The sequence below is a fragment of the Lutzomyia longipalpis genome, chromosome 1 (genome assembly GCF_024334085.1).
Source record: "Lutzomyia longipalpis isolate SR_M1_2022 chromosome 1, ASM2433408v1".
Lineage (NCBI taxonomy): Eukaryota > Metazoa > Arthropoda > Insecta > Diptera > Psychodidae > Lutzomyia > Lutzomyia longipalpis.
In genome coordinates this window covers 24,106,998-24,125,031 of record NC_074707.1, presented here as the reverse complement: position 1 = coordinate 24,125,031, position 18,034 = coordinate 24,106,998, and the positions used below count along the sequence as shown (strand labels likewise).

Here is an 18,034-nt window from a genome sequence, read left to right as displayed (position 1 = left end):
TAATTTTAATACGTGATGTGCGTCCGAAATTTTATTGTTCTTCGTCCCTTTTTTGCGATATCTCGTTTCATTCTCTTTTGCGGTGATGGTGCTTTTCATGGAGCTTTCTCCTGGTACTCCACTCCTCGTCCGCCCACCAATTGGATGGTGGTGTGTATACACATAAGAAGTTGAGAGTCGCATGTGTGACGAATAAAGTTGCAACGGAATACTCACGAAAAAAAGAGAATTCACGATTTTATCCTCGAAAAAAAAAGAGAAGTGAAGAAAAAATGGAAACGCATAAAAGTTTATTTCGTGATTATATAGGCGCTTTGTAATATGGAATCTTATACATTCTCCTGTGTCCCCATCGATCCTCTGTCACACCCACCCGAACCACCCCCTCTAGAAAATACCCTCAGCCCCCGCAGAAGCAATACAGGGATTTTGTGTCCTACACTCCCCAGGAATGAAAACCGTATACAAGATGTGAGAAAAACACGCCAGAGTCATAACGATTCAATGTGATGCTTCTTTTCCTTCGAGTTATTATTATTATTAGTGTTATTATTATCGTGCTCACACTCTGCCATCTTTTTTCCTCACACCACCCCTAGTTCCGAATACCCTGAAAAAAAAGCGTCCTTTTATGGTGACGGTCTCATCGTGAAATTTATCCACGAAGAGAAGCCCCGAAATACACAAAATTCAGCATGAAAATTCTCTTCCTCATGCGAATCGCATTGCAAAATGAACTTTGACCACTTTTTGCGATTTTATGTGATTACAGAGACAATTCCGTGGCCTTATTGTATCTCATTGAACAATGTACCAAGCGAGGGTACAAAGAAAAAAAAACACCTCAAGAAAAAAGATCCTGAAGAAATTCATCCGCCCTGTGAATGCCATTGAGATTGAAATTTTAATCAACTCCCACACCACAATTCAAGAGCATCGTCCATCTCGAGGACGGAGGAAAGAACAAGGGGTTGAAAATGGTTGGTGAATGTCTGCTTTTTATTGCCACTTTATTCCAGTTGTAAATGGGGTGGTTATGATTTGTGTTTCTGGGGTATTTTTCACTCCAAACACCCCCTTGCTTGCCCAACAAAAAACACATCGTAAAGATGTGTGTCTTGTAGTGTCCTCTCTGCGCCAACTTTACAAATGTTTCTCCAACTTATATTATATTATTATAGGAGAGATGTCTTCTAAGAAGGGTGTATCTCTCCCTCATGTCCTTTGCCCCAAAAAGGACAAAAACAACAACATATCTGTCCATTTCTTACACATAGTGACAGATTCGAAGGCAAAATAGCAAGAAAAGCAACAAAAAAATCTCAAAGACCATCCCATGGAAATGCAGTGTAAATTGATGTGATGGTGAGCTTTAGATAAGAAGAGAATTTAAATTTATTCATTTGTAAGCTATGGGGGAACAAATTTGTACTTGGGCAGATACTATTCAAGCCAATTTTGCTTGCATTAAATAAAAGAAATTAAATATGAGCTAAATATTCTGGAAAAAATACGAAACGTATAAATCAAAGAATATCCACTGAAAAGTACGCCATCAACCTAATTGAATTTAAATAATTTCACTCAAAGGGACCATTTAGGTGATTAATCTCCAAAGTGTCCCTGTCGAAGTTGACTGAAGTGAGACGCAGTGTTTCGCATCAAAGCCTTCAGTAAACTTAAACTCACACCGCTAAATCTTTTAGAATACATACTGATGCTTTTGGGTGGGTGGAAGACATCTCCCGCAGAAGCACCCAAGTCCATCCTCCCCATTTGCAAGGAAGACATGAATCAATTACGGGACCACAGACACCAATGTGATAATGTCGCTTAATAAGCGGGACCCGGGGGGTTGGTAGTAAAGGGGAGAAGGAACATACTGTCGGAAGGCGACTTCCGGATATAACAAGAGGAGAAAATTTGCGGTGACTTCTTGTATATGCTACGAGACGCATTTATTACGAAGCTAAGGTGCTCAAAGGATGAGGAAGGATGCTTGGGGGGTGAATGGACGTGTGGAGGTCAAAATGGGCGAACAGGGAAGTGAATGGGGACGGAGGTTGATCCAGTTGAGGGTGAAGGCGACTTCTGGATGGTTGGTTATAATAAAATTAGATTTGATGGCTGCCAGAGAGTGGTGAGATGACTTTGATGAGACAGAGAGACCAAGAGTCAACCCTTGTGCTACGTGCCGAATAATATTAATTAAGTGAAATAAGATGATTGTATCCCCTACGCGATGGGTCCTCTTCATCATTCCAGCACACCCTATATATAATGACCCTTTCGGAGTTTTTTATTCCGAAATATTAATTTTCTTTTTTTACAATTTATTCTATCTTTCCATGTTTTCTTTTGATGATCTTTTAGGAAAAATTCTCAAAAAAAATTTTAACGGGAAAAAAGAACATCGGAACGAATAATTTCGGACACTAGACCACATGTGGTGGCAATTGAATTATTCATGAAACACATCCACATTGGAAAATTCTCAATGCGAATAAGAAAGAGAATCAAATCCCTAAAGCATAAAAAGCGAAATCTCCAAAAGAAAATTTCCGTAGGGGTATGTTATTGAGGAAATTCATATATAAATTTTATTTTTCTTCTATGACAAAAAAATCACGTTATAAGAAAACTTTTTGAGAGCGCCAAGCTTTTGTGTCTTTTTTTACTAATAAGTTTTTAAATGTAAGAAAAAATTTTAAAGTTAAAAAATCGATATATATATTTTCAGATTCACCTCAGAGATTTTTAATGACAAACCCTCTAAAAGCCATCCACCTCTCGCTCTTTTACACACACCATAATATCCTGTACTCGCCATTTCCTTGAGGACATATAAATTTTATCAAAAATACTCACGTTCTGACGATTTGTTATTCATGGGAATAATTTTTTGCTGTCAGACTCCTCACCCTCGATCTCTTCTTCCCATGGCATGAAATCTTTTCTACATACAAAATTCAGTGCCCACTAGCCATTGAAGAGAACAGTATTTTCGTAGGAGAAGAAAAAAAATGGCAAACTCCGTGAAAATAAAAATATATACATTCAGGTGCAATCAGAGGGATAGTCTTTGTCCAAGGACAGCGAGCGAGCTCTTAAAAACATTTTATATTCCGTGATATAAAAAGTTTACCCAAGTCATTTACCTCCACACTGAAAGAAGGAAGCGCAAGAGGAATAAAAAAGTCTGCATGAGGACCGTATATAGCATGAAATTCGAGGGAGAGATGCGACACAGTGTGAGGGATGAAAAAAGTCCTGAAACGATGGTGAGACTGAGCATTAGGGGTGGAAATGGCATTTTGTGTCTGGATCAATACTGACCACAGCACTCTGATTGGTCAGTCTCACTTCTGCACCCCATGAATGTTTCTTCGATCCTTTTTCTTTTCCGTCCCGTCAATCTGTCTGCCATGCGGACAAAAGTTGGCATGATGGCCCAAAAGGAATGAATTTTGCCACTCTAAAACGTACTTATATTTTCGATTTCTACCAATAATTTCAAAATGTGAATTTATATTTCCTTTTATTTACTTCCTTCTCACATGATTTTCTTTCCTTCAAATATGTATTATAGATATTCCTGCATATTTTGATTTCTCAAATTCATCCCGTGACTGACTCCCTTGGCACTCATCCCCAAACATATGGCCTAGATATATGTTATGTATGTTGTTAATACAAAATAGTTGGAGTGAGATTGTATGAAGATGAATTCACACAAAATACCTCCGTGAAACTCTTGTGTGGTTGATTCAAATAGACAGATAACGAGGGTCGTTGTTTTTCAACCCCAATCTCTTGCATTCCCCTTTTCAAATATGTATAATAGTAGCTCCAAAAGCCATAGTTTTGCTCTATATGAACACTATGGGAGATTATTATTTTTAAGATTAAAAAATATTTCAATGATGGACATCTTTTTTTTTAAGATTTCTTTTTAAATTTTTGAAATAAAGGAGTTTATTCAGGCCAGTATGAAAGATGATCCTCTATCGCAGAACAATTTTAACCCATTCCATCTTGTAGAGGATCAAAAAACATTGAAAAATCGCGAGAGAAACTCCCCAAAATCCACTGGGATCACATCGAAAAGTGCAAATAAAAATTGTAAAAAAATTCAAATATTGCGACGCCATTTGACGTTTTTTTCCCTATAAAAAATGTTTCAAAACTTTTTTGTAGACTTGTCGCTCATTTTCCGTGGAGTTTTTTTCTAGTCAAAATAAATGTTTATTATTTCGTTTCTGGAGTGATTTCTACATCTGAATCTGTGAAATCTTCTGCTCCTTGGAAGTCTGTGCATCTAATGATACTCTCAAAGCACTGAGAAAACAAACTCTTTGGGAGTTTATTGCTGTGAATAATTTCATGAGACTTCCGGATGTCTTTCTTGATAATCTCCACGGTGTGGAGGGATTTGGAGATTATGTCCAGGAATTGGAGACTTACTTGTGGTGTTTCAGCCTCCTCGAGAGCGGATGCAACAAGGAGGAGGGCATAGAATCTCTGTTCACTGCCCATTGATTCAATTTCAATGCGTCGGAGCAAATCTTTCGCTTCCGGAAGTCCCAATTTCTACAGCAAAACCTCATGGGCATTCTGCAGAAAAGATCTCTGAGAGGCAAAATGAAAGTTGAGAATCACTTTTGTCAGCTCCAGGGAGTCATTGCTCTTGGGAAAGATGAATGGAAAGACGGTGATGAAGATTTTGTGGACTTGCTCAGTGTTCCAATCTCAGAAGGAGACTTTCAGGAGCAATATCAGAAATGTCTTCCGTGCTGGTCATGATTTGCTTGATGACTCCGGCGAATGTTTCCGGATACTGACTACTAAACTGATTTCTACATCTGCTGAATCAGGTATATTGCGCTGGATGGGATTCAACTCGGTAAGATTTGCTAAAATTCTCACTGCCAAAGAGACTCAAAAAAAAAATGTAAAAAGATTTGTTTTGATTTACAAGGGGCTGGATCTATCAACCTCCCTCAGCTTCATTTCGCTATGGATCACCTGATTCAGATGTAGAAATCACTCCAGAAACGAAATAATAAATATTTATTTTGACTTGAAAAAAACTCCACGGAAAATGAGCGACAAGTCTACAAAAAAGTTTTGAAACATTTTTTATAGGGAAAAAAACGTCAAATGGCGTCGTAATATTTGAATTTTTTTGCAATTTTTATTTGCACTTTTCGATGTGATCCCAGTGGATTTTGGGGAGTTTCTCTCGCGATTCTTCAATGTTTTTTGACCCTCTACAAGATGGAATGGGTTAAAATTGTTCTGCGATAGAGGATCATCTTTCATACTGGCCTGAATAAACTCCTTTACATTCTAACTAATATATTCTTATACGTAACATTTCCATTATCATATTGAACCATTGAAGCTCTATTATGTTTTCAACAAAACACTCGCATTTCCATTGCAACATACCAACAAGGAGTTTATTTGAAATTAATTTGAATTACCCTCCCTTTGACCCTTCTGACACAGAATCCTCTTCCATCAATTGCACAATTGATGAAAGAGCATCGATAAATTATGTTCCGAATATATAGAGTGTGATATAAAGTGCGGGAGAAAAGGGACATAGCTACCTTGAGTGTAATTTCTGGTCATTATTCACCGTCTCCTCCACCCCCTAGAGGAGCATTTTACCCGAGAAATCCCACACCCCCTCTCACCCGCATAGAATCGGCTGAAAACAAACTAAGGTGCAATGGGGGGAAATGGGTATAAGAAGACCAACACAGATGATGGTGGATTCTTCTCTCCACGCACATCTTTCTCCTACACACAGCAAGTGTCAGTGAATTTATGTTTTCTGGGGGGACGAGTGATGCAGAGTGTGTGAGAAGTTACTTGGTATGCCAACTGAATAAACTACCCTTGTTATTTATATGTCCAGTTTATATCGGAACCCATATATCAGTGGGTGGTTTGAAGACGGTTTTATGCAAATGAGCCTTCGTCCACATGGTGTGTCTGTGTATGCAAAACTTTCCTCCTGCACGTACCACACTGGTGGGCGAAATACCATTTTCCATCTGAACCCGACAAAACCCACACCAACACCCACCCCCTGCCTCGGGGCTCTTGGTACTTACCCAAATGGACGCTCAACTCCCTTGACCGAGAGAGAAAGGACGAAATATCTCAGAGAATCCCGAAGATGTTTGCCCGAGCGAGAGGGAATTCTTCCTTTTTCGGGTTAACCCCAATGCCATTTATGCTGATTCGCCGAATATGTTTTCTTACTTGTTCTTGGGAAGGAGAATTTTCTTCTTCGTATGAGTTGGGTTTGGTTGTGTTTCCCTTTGGATATGTCCTAAAAAATAAAAAAATATGAATCTGGATATTTTTTATTCTAATGTTTCACAATGTTTTGAAAAGTTCAAAGTTCGATACAACCATCGTTGTTTAAATATGTAATAAAATAAATTATTGTAAAACCATTTTCTCAAATATTTTAGAATGTGGGAAATTCTTAGACTTTTCCTAAATTGTATTTAAAAATCACAGCTAAAAATAGGAAAATAGTTTTCTGCCCTTTTTATATATAATATACATATATATGATTAGAAACTTCTAGCCCCTAATCAGAGCTAAAAGTAACACACACGATATAAGAAATAGCTAGCCTCGTAGCACTTTAATGTACATGTAGGTAACACAGAATGTAATACAGATAGGTATAGATAGATACAATAGCCCGGCACTAACATGAATTTGTAGTCTCGTAACTTTTCATTGAGGGAAAATGGCAAGAAGTTTTTGTCCAGTTTCAACCCTCAGTCGGATCATCCTACGACCCCATATTTAAATGCGAGCTAATCTACATTATTCTCAAGCCAACCCTCCCCAAGATAAATCTGTCGAATAGAAAATCATGTGTTGTTTATCCTTGTACCATCGTGAATGGAATTCACCATCTATTTTCTTCCATATTTTCCTCATTTGGCTTATTTTCTTTTCATCCCCCTGTCTCAAAATTTTTCCCCATCTTCTTTCCATTTTCCTTTCTCTCCATGAAATCCCATACGAAGGGAAAAAAACACACACATCACAATTGAATTGTGAATTTTCCATTCAGTGATCTTTACAGTTTGTGTGTCTGGTGGGGAAGAAATGGAAAAATAGTTGAGAAATTTAATATTGGTCCTTTTTACGGGCAGAAACCAACGAAAAAAAACATCGCATTCAACTCCAAACGTTGTACATTTTGATAGTAAATAATATTTTTAAAAATGCACATCCACTTAAATTTTGTCTCACAGAGAAAATCATGGGAAGAATATTTTCAGCAACAGATGTATTTTACCAATTCTCTGTAGATTTCTCTCAATTTTTCTCGTCCAACTTAAATAAACTTTGGGATCCTTTATTGTCCTTCCTTTTACCACATTCGTGAACAATGTTCTTTTCAAGTACAAAATGTCTCATTGAATTTCACATTCATTAAAAAAAATGTCTCATTCGTTTCTATCAAAACTCCTTTATGTTACCTAACCCTTGAGTAGAGGTTCACCGTCATATAACATGGAGTAATTTGGCAATGCAATTGAGAGGAATGAAAGAACAAATCAAGAGCATAAAATGCATAAAACGGGGTAATTGTTGTCACGGAATTATTTGTCTTTCGCTCTTCATCTCTGGCATGTTGACATTTTATTTGTATGGTGGAAAAACAATCAAAATCACTCTTTTTCAAAATTCTTTTCAACTCTGCGAAATATCGTTTGACAGCAAACTGAGAGTGGATGATTTTCAGATTTTTCTACATACAATGCCACACTCACTTTTCGAGCAAAATTCACATCTTGAGTATGATAAGAATTTTTTGAAAAATGTAATTGCTTACATTATCCAGCAACTTGTATGCTGTCACACTTAATTCTCCCATCTTTCATTTCGCAACCTAATCTCCATGAAGGAATCACAAAAGAATTTATCTCATCTCCACTCCATCCTATATGGTGGGATATCCCAGTCGTGGGAGTATTCTGAGGAATCCTCCGGAGTGGAGATGAGGTGATTTCTTTTAGGTGAAAATTTGTTAGCCATTGAAAGCTTGGCAAATGGAAAAGCTGCCCGTATTTCTTCGATTGAATTTCCAGCATCCCACCATCGGGGCCAGAGGTATGTTCGTTCCAGTGTGGAGACAGAGTCAGAAAATTGCCATAGTAAAATTCACCCATCGAAATGCATTCTCAGCCATTGAACAAATATTCTCAGAGTATTGAATTTTCTTTTTTCGCACCCCACATCATGTCCCCCCAACATACAGGTCGCTCCCCAGTTACGAGCAAGAGCGTGTGAATTACGATCTCATTGTCCGCTAGGATTTCGCCCTTTCGCCATACCCACCTTGGTGGTTTCATCCTCTCCCAGAGAGATTCAAAGTTATAAAAGCGAGGATTTTATTTTTGCTATTTTGCGTCCTCCTCATTCAATCCACCATCATCAGACATTCCCAACAAATCCATACCATTTCTTCTGGCCTTCCTCACAGACCCATACGCTATACTAAAACTCCGTTCTCTTTGTATATTCAGTGCCGAATTTTACACCATCGAGTGCTGTTGTGTCTTACTTTTCATCTTACCACCACCCTCCATTCAAGACACAGTGTAAATAGAATGCCAAATTACATCTTCACTCTGTATTGGCACCACGACGCTATCCAAGGGAAGAATAAAGGGATTTGCTACAAAGATGACTTTTTGAGAAATAATATAAAGGGCTGAAGAAACCCTCCAATTCTTTAAAAAAAAAACCTTTAAACAAAACTTGCTACAACTAATTTAATTTAATTTTTCCTTAAGATAGGAAAAATTAAAAACTGAGATTTTCCAATTCCTGGCGAGCATATCCGGGTTAAATTAGATATTTTTTTTATAGATAGGATAATGTAAAAAAAATTAGAAAGCCTCTATCCGCTTTGCTTAAGAAACCTAAAAATGATGCAACGGAACAGAAAATTAATATATACATACATAGCATAATGATCCATCCCTAGCAGCTTATGTATGTGGAAAAAGAGGATATATATGGATGCAAAGGAGAAAGGCTTAAATTTATTTTACCCGTAACCGACATCAAATTTAATCCTTTCATTGTTGCTTGCATAATAAGGTGAGGAAGAGGCTTCCCTGCATAAATTAACGTGGAACCGATCGGCAGAACAGATGTTCATCGAATTTTATATTATCCATCCCGGAATATCGATTAGGGTGACAGATTTCCTCTTTTGGTGCACCGTTGCATCCAAACGTGAGATTGCAATTTCATCAATAAACCCCAATTTTCCTTTCTTCCCTCCTATAATACCCTCTTCGACGGAGAAAAGACTTATAAGGATGTTCTCCTGTGAGTGCTCTTGTTCACATTTCCCATGGACTATATTAATTCACATTCAGAAGTAAAGAAAAAAAATCATGACAGCAAATTATGAAATATACTTCTTCAGATTACAATTCTTTCTCAAAGTGATGAATTAATTTACATTTAATTTCAAAACTTGACATCTAAAGCTACTACGCGCACGTATATTAAATAACAATTCATGAATTACCAATTATAATATGTATACAACACTGCCCAATGGTCAAAAAAATAACACACAATAAAAACACTAAAAGTAGCACACACAAAAAAATTGACAAGAAAATTTTAAAATGCTTCTTGTGAAGATTTATGCTTATTTAAAGCGATTATTTATAAATTAATTATCACTGAGGGAATTATTTCACAAAATTTTCTGGTAAAAATTCCGCAATAAATTATTTCGCAAAACCAAAGTTATTAATTTTTTCCCATTCGTTTTATAAACTCTGGGTGAATCCTGATTGATTAATATGAGGTATTTTATGGGCATTTATTGGATTATCTCGCCCACAATAGGTGATGCAAGACCACTTAGTTCGATTGATATCACAATTTTTTTAGCTCTTCAACTGCCATTTGATAGATCCTAGTAATCAGAAGAAATCATCTCTTTGTCAATTAAAGATGAGACACAATGAGCATCTCAACTTTCGCAGCATGCCCATCATGTGTGTATTAGGCAATCGCTACGGCTGTTCCAACACCTGAAGCATCGAATCATTAATAAATCTCTCAGAGGAACCACAAAAGTCATTGACATTTTTTACGAATAGCATCTCTTTTGCTCTCTCAATAGATATCGCGTGTAATCTTCCAAGGTATACGTGTTTGGGTTTATAAAATCAAAAGAAGTTTGTGGGTCATTTTTTTTTTGCTTCCCCTTTGATATGCCTCTTCTTCCTAGAGATTCTCCTATTGTTGTATATATTGTTCACAAGAGATGCATGAAATTATGCTGAATGGAATGAATGGGAAGTCACCCTGGTTGAGAGTGGACAAAGGTCAGAGAGGATGCTGTGAAACTGGATCTCAAAGGTGAAAAGTAGATTACGACACAAAGTGACCACACATAATTTTGAGGGTCACTTTCAATGAGGGGATGCTGCAGATTCAATTACGCATCCACACAAGATCATAACTGGATGAACCTTTGACCTCTCTAAGCAGAGAGGGCAGTTTGTGTTAAAGAAAAAAATAAACACAATATTAACAGATCACTTGGACTTTTTTATTTGGGTAAAATGATGGTAAGGGGAGGAAAAAAATTGCATTTCAACAAGTGTCATCTCGACATCCCTTTGAGAGCATCACGTTAAAGGGATAACAACTGAAGAAGCTAAATACTGGTTAATTTTGAGTCTTCTCCTTTGAATTGGACGGAGTTGGTTTATAAGGATGGAAGGGGAGAGGATGTTTAGCCAACGAGGGATTTCAGGGCGTTGGGGTCAATTCCTTGATCCTGGCCTGGCTTGATACCACCCTCGGGTCCAGTTCCGATCACGGGGTGGAAACCTGGAAGGAAACACTTGATATAGCTTGCTGGACAATAAGGGTCATCACGTCTCGTGCTAACCGTTCTCATCAGCTGTGTAGTTAACCCAGTAGATTTGTCCATCGGGGCCGACGAATGTGTATGCTCCCTGCACAATAATCACACGTTCCTCTCCAACATCCTTCAAGGCACCAGTCTCAGAGCGGATTTGTCCATCACTCAACTCATACCTGCATAAATATGATCACAAATATTTTTTTGTTTAATTCAGCAACACCTTTTCATGGACACTGTCCAAGGATTATGGGTATTACGTGAATTGGTATCCACCCTGCTGATCTTGATCCTGATTGTTCACATATCGCACCAGTTGCACATCTTGTGGATTGGGACCCTGAGGGGCAGCCAAACAACACGCCACAATGCAAGATAGAGCAAACACAATGGTCTTCATGATAATTTTTTTTTAATGAGGATTTTTCCTACAAATGTCTTCCACAGAACTCACTGAAACACCTGAGAAATCACAACTGATGCAAATCTAATCATCTCACCTGGCTTATATAGTGGGCCAAAACAAATTCATTAAACCCCATCATCGTCACCTCTACGCTGTAGAAAAAAAAAGATTTCTCATCTCCCAAAAGCCCCCGCCAGAGACGCACCAAAAATTTGCAAGAGTGGGACAGCAGAAGTATTAGACAATTTTTCGGGAGGTGAATTTTTTCTTTACTAGCCGAAGAAGAAAAAAAAACTTCACACTCGGCGCCTTCGAGGCAAAACTTTGTATCAGCTGTACAGAAAAACCAACAACTCGCATTGTAACGAAGAAATTTTGTCTTCATCGCCCGCCGACAGTGGTGAAGAAGACACCGGAGGCCAGAAGAAAAATACAATAATAATAAATATATTATGAAATATTATTGTAGTAAGAAAATTTAGCTATTCAATAGATTTAAATGAAGACAACCATTTATGGGGTAGAAGAGTGTACGTTAAGTACAAAGAGAAATGCCAGCAACGCAATCAGCATTTCTAATGCAACAAAAAGTGAAATTTTATGTCCCTCGCGAAAAAAAGATTCTTCTTCAATCCAGTTAATTCTCCCGAAGAGCAATCTTGCATTAAATGTCACAAAGTTTTTGCACGCCATATACCATGAAATATTATATAAGAATTAATGAAAGAGCCCATGCATGAATAAAAAATAAACAATAAACACTTAATTAAACTAAAATGGTAAGAACGTGAGATTTTAATTATTGCATGTTGAAAAAAATGTGGGTAATTTTTTACAACAGTGTCAAAGATGATTTCCAAATGTCTCGCAATGCTTCACTTCATTTGATTTGATGCAGGACCGAAGATGAGAAGAGGTCACACCGACGAAGGGTGATACCGGGATGACCTTAGAGTGGATTCACCTGCTCATCTTACGATGACATTCCTTAAGAAATAATCTCAAGCTTGTTAATCCATCTAACAAGCCTACTTGCGGGTTGATGTGCAACCCAAGACATGAGAAGGCCACTCTCTGGGGAATCTCAACATACAAAATACTCTCAGACCCATCCATAATAATTAGGTTTATTGAAAAGGTCGTTTCTTCGAATTGTTTTATTATTTTTTTCTTAAATTAATTTGAAATATTTATTTTAGTTTTAAAAAATAATTAATTCTTTAAGCGCCATAAGTTTATAAGCTGATCCTAATGTGAAATATAATTTTTTTTTAAATTATTTTAAAAGTTTTGCATATTATTAAATCGTTTTTTACGAAAGAGGCTAAGAAAGACATTTTAATTGAGAAATCTCTTCTGAGAAGGCCTTTAGAAAGTAAATTCTTACACCTGAGGGGTTATTATGGTGCAACCAGAAGTTGCCATAACCAACTCGCCAACCAACAATTTTAACCATCTTTTGGTAAAATTCGAAAAATCGTATTATAGTGCAATATAACCAACCATTTTTACCAAAACATGGTTTTTCAATAACCAAGTGCTTTTTAGGCCATGGTTGAGGGTTTTTAGATGTGCTTCTTTAAGACAGCAATGTACCGATCAAAATTAAAAAGTCATCAGATCGAGCTTAAACTTGGTATGAACACGAATTAGGGTCCCACACTCCAAAAACATATGCACCAAAAAAATTTTTTTTTGCTAAATTACAAGAAATAAATTACAAATTATAAAAATTAATAAATTTTTAATTATTTGAATACCGTAAAATGGGGTGAACAGAATAATTTTAAAAAATTAGGCGTTTTGAAATATGATCTATAGGTCGAAAACTTTTAATCGGTCCTTAAGGGTTAAAGGATTAAGGGAGTTAAGGGATTAAGGACCCAATCTTCTTCAGATTCAACGTTCAACCTTTTTCTACATCTCATCTTATCTAATTTTTTAGCAAATTTTTCAAATAATCAATTTAGAAACCATTTAAATGGTGCAAATAACTAATCTTATTCACCCCAATTTTTTTTAAATGTAAAAAATGTTAGAACATTTCTTTGAAAAAAATTATAATATTCTCTAACTAATTCAATATGGTCTAATGTTCCTTTCATTCAAAAACATATTGTGGTCAAAATTTACCAAAAACAATAAAAAATTTTCACAAATTCTTGATTCTATTAATGCATAGCTATGTAGACGCGAAATCCTTTTTTATTATATAGATGACATTGAAATGTATGGTTTTGTCTAATTCGCCCGTAAAATCACAACCATAAAAGAGTTCGCCTCACAAAACATGGAAAAGAATGCAAGATAATACCAACATTTGGTTATAGTAACCAAGTGTTGGTTGTTAACCAAGTGTTGGTTAATATTTTCTGGTTGCACCATAATAACCCCTCTGATTAATTTGTCTCCCTTTATTACCTTCTTATTAAGGCTTTTAAGACTTTACCTCTACCTATATATAATTAAGTCAACGAATTTTTCAACTAACCAACAACATAAAATAACCACAGCAAAAAATATTCTGGAGGTAAGAGGAAATTGCGATTAAGGCAGCAAAAAGTTAATTCAGAGGAAATTTGAACGCAATATATCAGAACCTCAATGAGATCTTCAGCACCACATGTCCTAAAAAAAAGTTCGTTGAACAAAAAAATCCATTTTAAAATTATCTTCCTCGTTCTTTCCAATTTTTTCTCAACAGGATCTCTATTTTTTTATTACAAAAGCTCTTAATTTCGAGAGGATCCTCATAAGGTATTTTGAGAGAGACAGAAAAAAAAAAGAATTGAGAAGACTCCACTCGACGATCGTCATTTTCGCCTCTCCAGCGAGAGCTCTCACTTTCAATTTCAACATTTTGGTCATTCCAGCCGGCAAGAAATTCTTTCAAATCCATGCTCATTCCAATTATTCATTGTTACATCTTCGTGGGGTTTCACTTAAGCGTGAAATTTTAAATATTGAAGAGGATGACTTCAATGAGTAATTCACTGCAAAAATTGATGGTGGATTTATGCAAAAGTTCACAAGATATTTCATAATCCCATTTTGGCACCACAAGAAGTCTTACGAATTTCTCTATTAAATTTGTAGATAAAAAAATTGTTTCCTCCTCAGTGCTATATATACTTTTGTAGCATGAATCTTATTGTTATCTTTACTCAAATACATATTAAAGGTGAATTCACACAATACCTTTCCTACTGGTTCTTACAGTTTTGGTAAAAAAAAACGATGTTTTGAAAAATAAAAGTTATGAAACTGATACTTGACCCAAGCCAACCTCATCAAATGGAAAATGATGAATCACATTAAAAAATAATATAAGATGCAATAAAAAAGAAGTCCTCGACTTTTATCGCAACGTCGGTTTTTTCTCTTAATCTTTAATTTCTTACTCATCCTCGTGGTTGGCAGAGTGACAAAAAATAAATTATTATAATTTTCTTCATACAAATTAGGCGACACCTGGACAAAAAAGAGGAAAAACATCTTTGTTTTTCCATATTAACAATTATTTGATTATAGCTAAATTTGGTAAGAATCATCATAATCATAGGGAGATAATGGAAGTTAGAAAATTGGTTTCAATTGTATCCGTGGGGGAGGATTTTTCGATGTCGTCATTATACACACAGTGTCATTAACTTTTTTATGGATTAAAACAAATTGTATATGTAGACATATTTTTTTAATACATTGTTAGAAACACATGATGTCTTAATAAAACTAATATAATTAAAACATAATTTTAAAAAACCTTTTATAATTGCTTAATTTTGAATAACAAGATAGCATTAATATGTGTAAATTAAATGATACAGTCAGGTATTAGTTAACATCGCATGGGATATACTCTTCTCACCCATTCATAATAATGAGTGGAAAGAGTATATCCCATGCGACGTTATCCAATACCTGACTGTAATTTTATATGAATATTTTTAATCAAAAATGAAAAATAATTTATTTCGATATATCGAACAGCATGATGTATTCCTAATCTCATTAACACATCAATTGCCGAGGATTAGCATAAAAGATGAAAACAAAACATTTCTTGCCAGAGAACACACTTACATCTTGCCGTCTTCTATCTGTTAATTCGGTGACGAAATTATTTGAATAATTTTGTCATAGATTTTTTGATAGTGACATTCAAAATATTTAAAAAATTATGCTCGTGGCGTAAGTAATCATAAATCCTTCAATACTTAAGCCACGCTGTATATAAGAAAACTTAAACTTAACTGTTAAACTTTAAGACAATTTGTGGTATGAAAACAATACTAAAACTCACGAGTTTAAAATAATTTTCTAAATAATTTATTTTGACATAATGTGTACAAAAAAGCATAATCATAGTAAAATTAAATGTGAGTCTGTGACCCATCTCCATTGATATAGCATAATTAATTGATTAGTTTTATGCAACTGGCGGAATTGATTGATTTGATGACCTTCCTTGATGATTCTTCTTTCTCCTCCACATTTGTACTTTATCGTCTCCTTTATAAGCCTCACAGAGGCGAAAGAGAAAAAAATTTATACAATTTTGACACTCTCTATCATTGATCAAAATGTCTGCAAAACATTTTTAATACTTTTCAAACGATGGAATTTACAAATGAAATATTCTTCACCTGACCAACTTCTACGAATTAGCTGTGTTTCTTTCAGACACAGCTTTTGTGTACCGAGCAAAATCGAAAGTCGTCAGATCGGGCTCAAACTTGGTATGAGCACGAATTAGGGTCCCCACATTCCAAAAAACGTATGCGCCAAAAAAATTTTTTTTCCGGCCGTCCGGCCGGCCGGCCGGCCGGCCGTCCGTCCGTAGTATAACCCTAAATTGCAAGAGAACGGTAATAGATAGAGACTTGCGGTAAACGGAAAAGTTTAAATATCGACTGGAAGACATCCGATTATGATGTCAAATTTTACCCCCCACCCCCCCGTCCGCCATTTTGGATAACCTCAAAATTTTGTTTTCGCTATATCTCAGCCCCTGTAATAGCTAAAAATCTGAAATTTTTATATGTTGTAGGGGCCATCAAGACCTTTCCAACGATACCTCATTTTCGAAAATCGGTCAAGCCGTTTAGTCAATATGGCCGCCACAATTTTTCATCGAAAATCGACCATAACTCGAAAACGGCTTGACCGATTTCGATCAACATAGGCTCAAATGAAAGCTTTCAACAAGCCCTACAACTCTCTAGAACATCCGAAGTTTCAAAAGTGACCGCTAGGGGGCCAAAAATCAAAAACAAAATTTTCGATGAGTTTTCGATGAATATCTCGAAAACGCCATTATCGATTTGCTTCATTTTTTGATATGTTATAGCTGACTATATTATCTAGCTCCATGCCAAAAATGAAGAAAATCTATGTCGCCGTTCTCGAGATATAGCCTTCCAAAGTTATCATGTCATATCTCGGGTTCTACAAGTCCGATTTCGATCAACTCAAGCGCAAATGAAAGGTTTCGTGAAACCTTACAAATGTGTAGAACATTGCAACTTCGAGAAATGACCGCGAGAGGCGCTAAAATCAAAAACAAAGTTTTCGAAAATTTCGAACTCGAATATTTCGAAAATGCCATTATCGATTTACTTCATATTTTAATATATTATAGTTGAGGTTAAGACCTTTCCAACGATAGCTCAAACTCGAAAATCTATGGATCCGTTCTCGAGATATGGCCTTCTAAAGATTTCTTAGGGTATGACTTTTCGGACTTTTCAACTTTTCCCGACTTTGCGCGTATTTAAATTAATTTGCGTTCTAGTTTGCTCTCACAATATTGGTACACTGAAAGAAACACAGCTCCCGTAAGCTTGGTCAGCTTACCCGTACATTTTTTTTTGTTATCCACCTAATCTGCAACATCTTCACTTTCATTTCATCTCTTTTACGGTGGATTGCACAAAAATACACTTGCTTTTGCAATTGCCAAATATTTTTTTTTTTATACATCGCCATGTTAGCAAAAGAGATGCAATTTAATCGTTAATTGAAGATGAATCGCATAGATGCCTTGGAGGAAAAACGCGATAAACTTCTCATCTTCACAATAAACAAAATTGATGGTTTCGGGACGCCAAAAAAAGGTAAGGTGCTTTTGTATTGTAGAGCTACCGGTGCTTCGGCTAAAGAGAAGACTTTAGTCGGAGGTGAAAAAAAATGTTCCCAGTAAATGAGGTAGATCACAAAAACATCTGGCAGAAAGGTCAATTGCTAAAACCAAAACCAGAAATGATCAACGTGTGAAATGTGAAAATTTTGACCCCAATTTTTAGTATTTACTCTTTTAGTTCTTTCAAGACTGCCCACTTGCGGGTTGGAATTGGTCAGAGACATTTCGCTGATGTACCCATCTTCATTGAGAGCCCGAAATACCACGCGTTATTATTATTTAACATCTTAAACAGTTGCTAACAAATATATTTCACATAATACGCTGCAAGCTGCCAGGCACAAGATCAAATTAGAAAATCCCATGGACTCTATGGATAAATTTTTCCGCGAAGAGGTCATATTGCGACAACACTGTGCTCTTGAAGCTTTAGAAGAAATTCCACAACTTTTAGCAAAATTGTAAAAATTTACGATGTCTGAGAAATAGTTGTCGCTATAATTTATGAAAATTCATGAGAAATTATTTATAAGAT

General features: G+C 36.0%; 1 protein-coding gene across 1 annotated transcript; it reads right to left on the bottom strand.

Annotated features, from left to right (window-relative positions):
- Positions 1-10,611: 10,611 nt before the first annotated feature.
- On the bottom strand, positions 10,612-11,503 carry LOC129797364 (endocuticle structural glycoprotein SgAbd-5-like). Its single transcript, XM_055839828.1, has 3 exons — positions 11,212-11,503; positions 10,979-11,127; positions 10,612-10,917 (listed from the first exon to the last, which is right to left on the bottom strand). The coding sequence occupies exons 1-3, from the start codon at positions 11,349-11,351 to the stop codon at positions 10,820-10,822; spliced, it is 387 nt and encodes a 128-aa protein (XP_055695803.1). The 5' UTR covers positions 11,352-11,503; the 3' UTR covers positions 10,612-10,819.
- Positions 11,504-18,034: the final 6,531 nt, after the last annotated feature.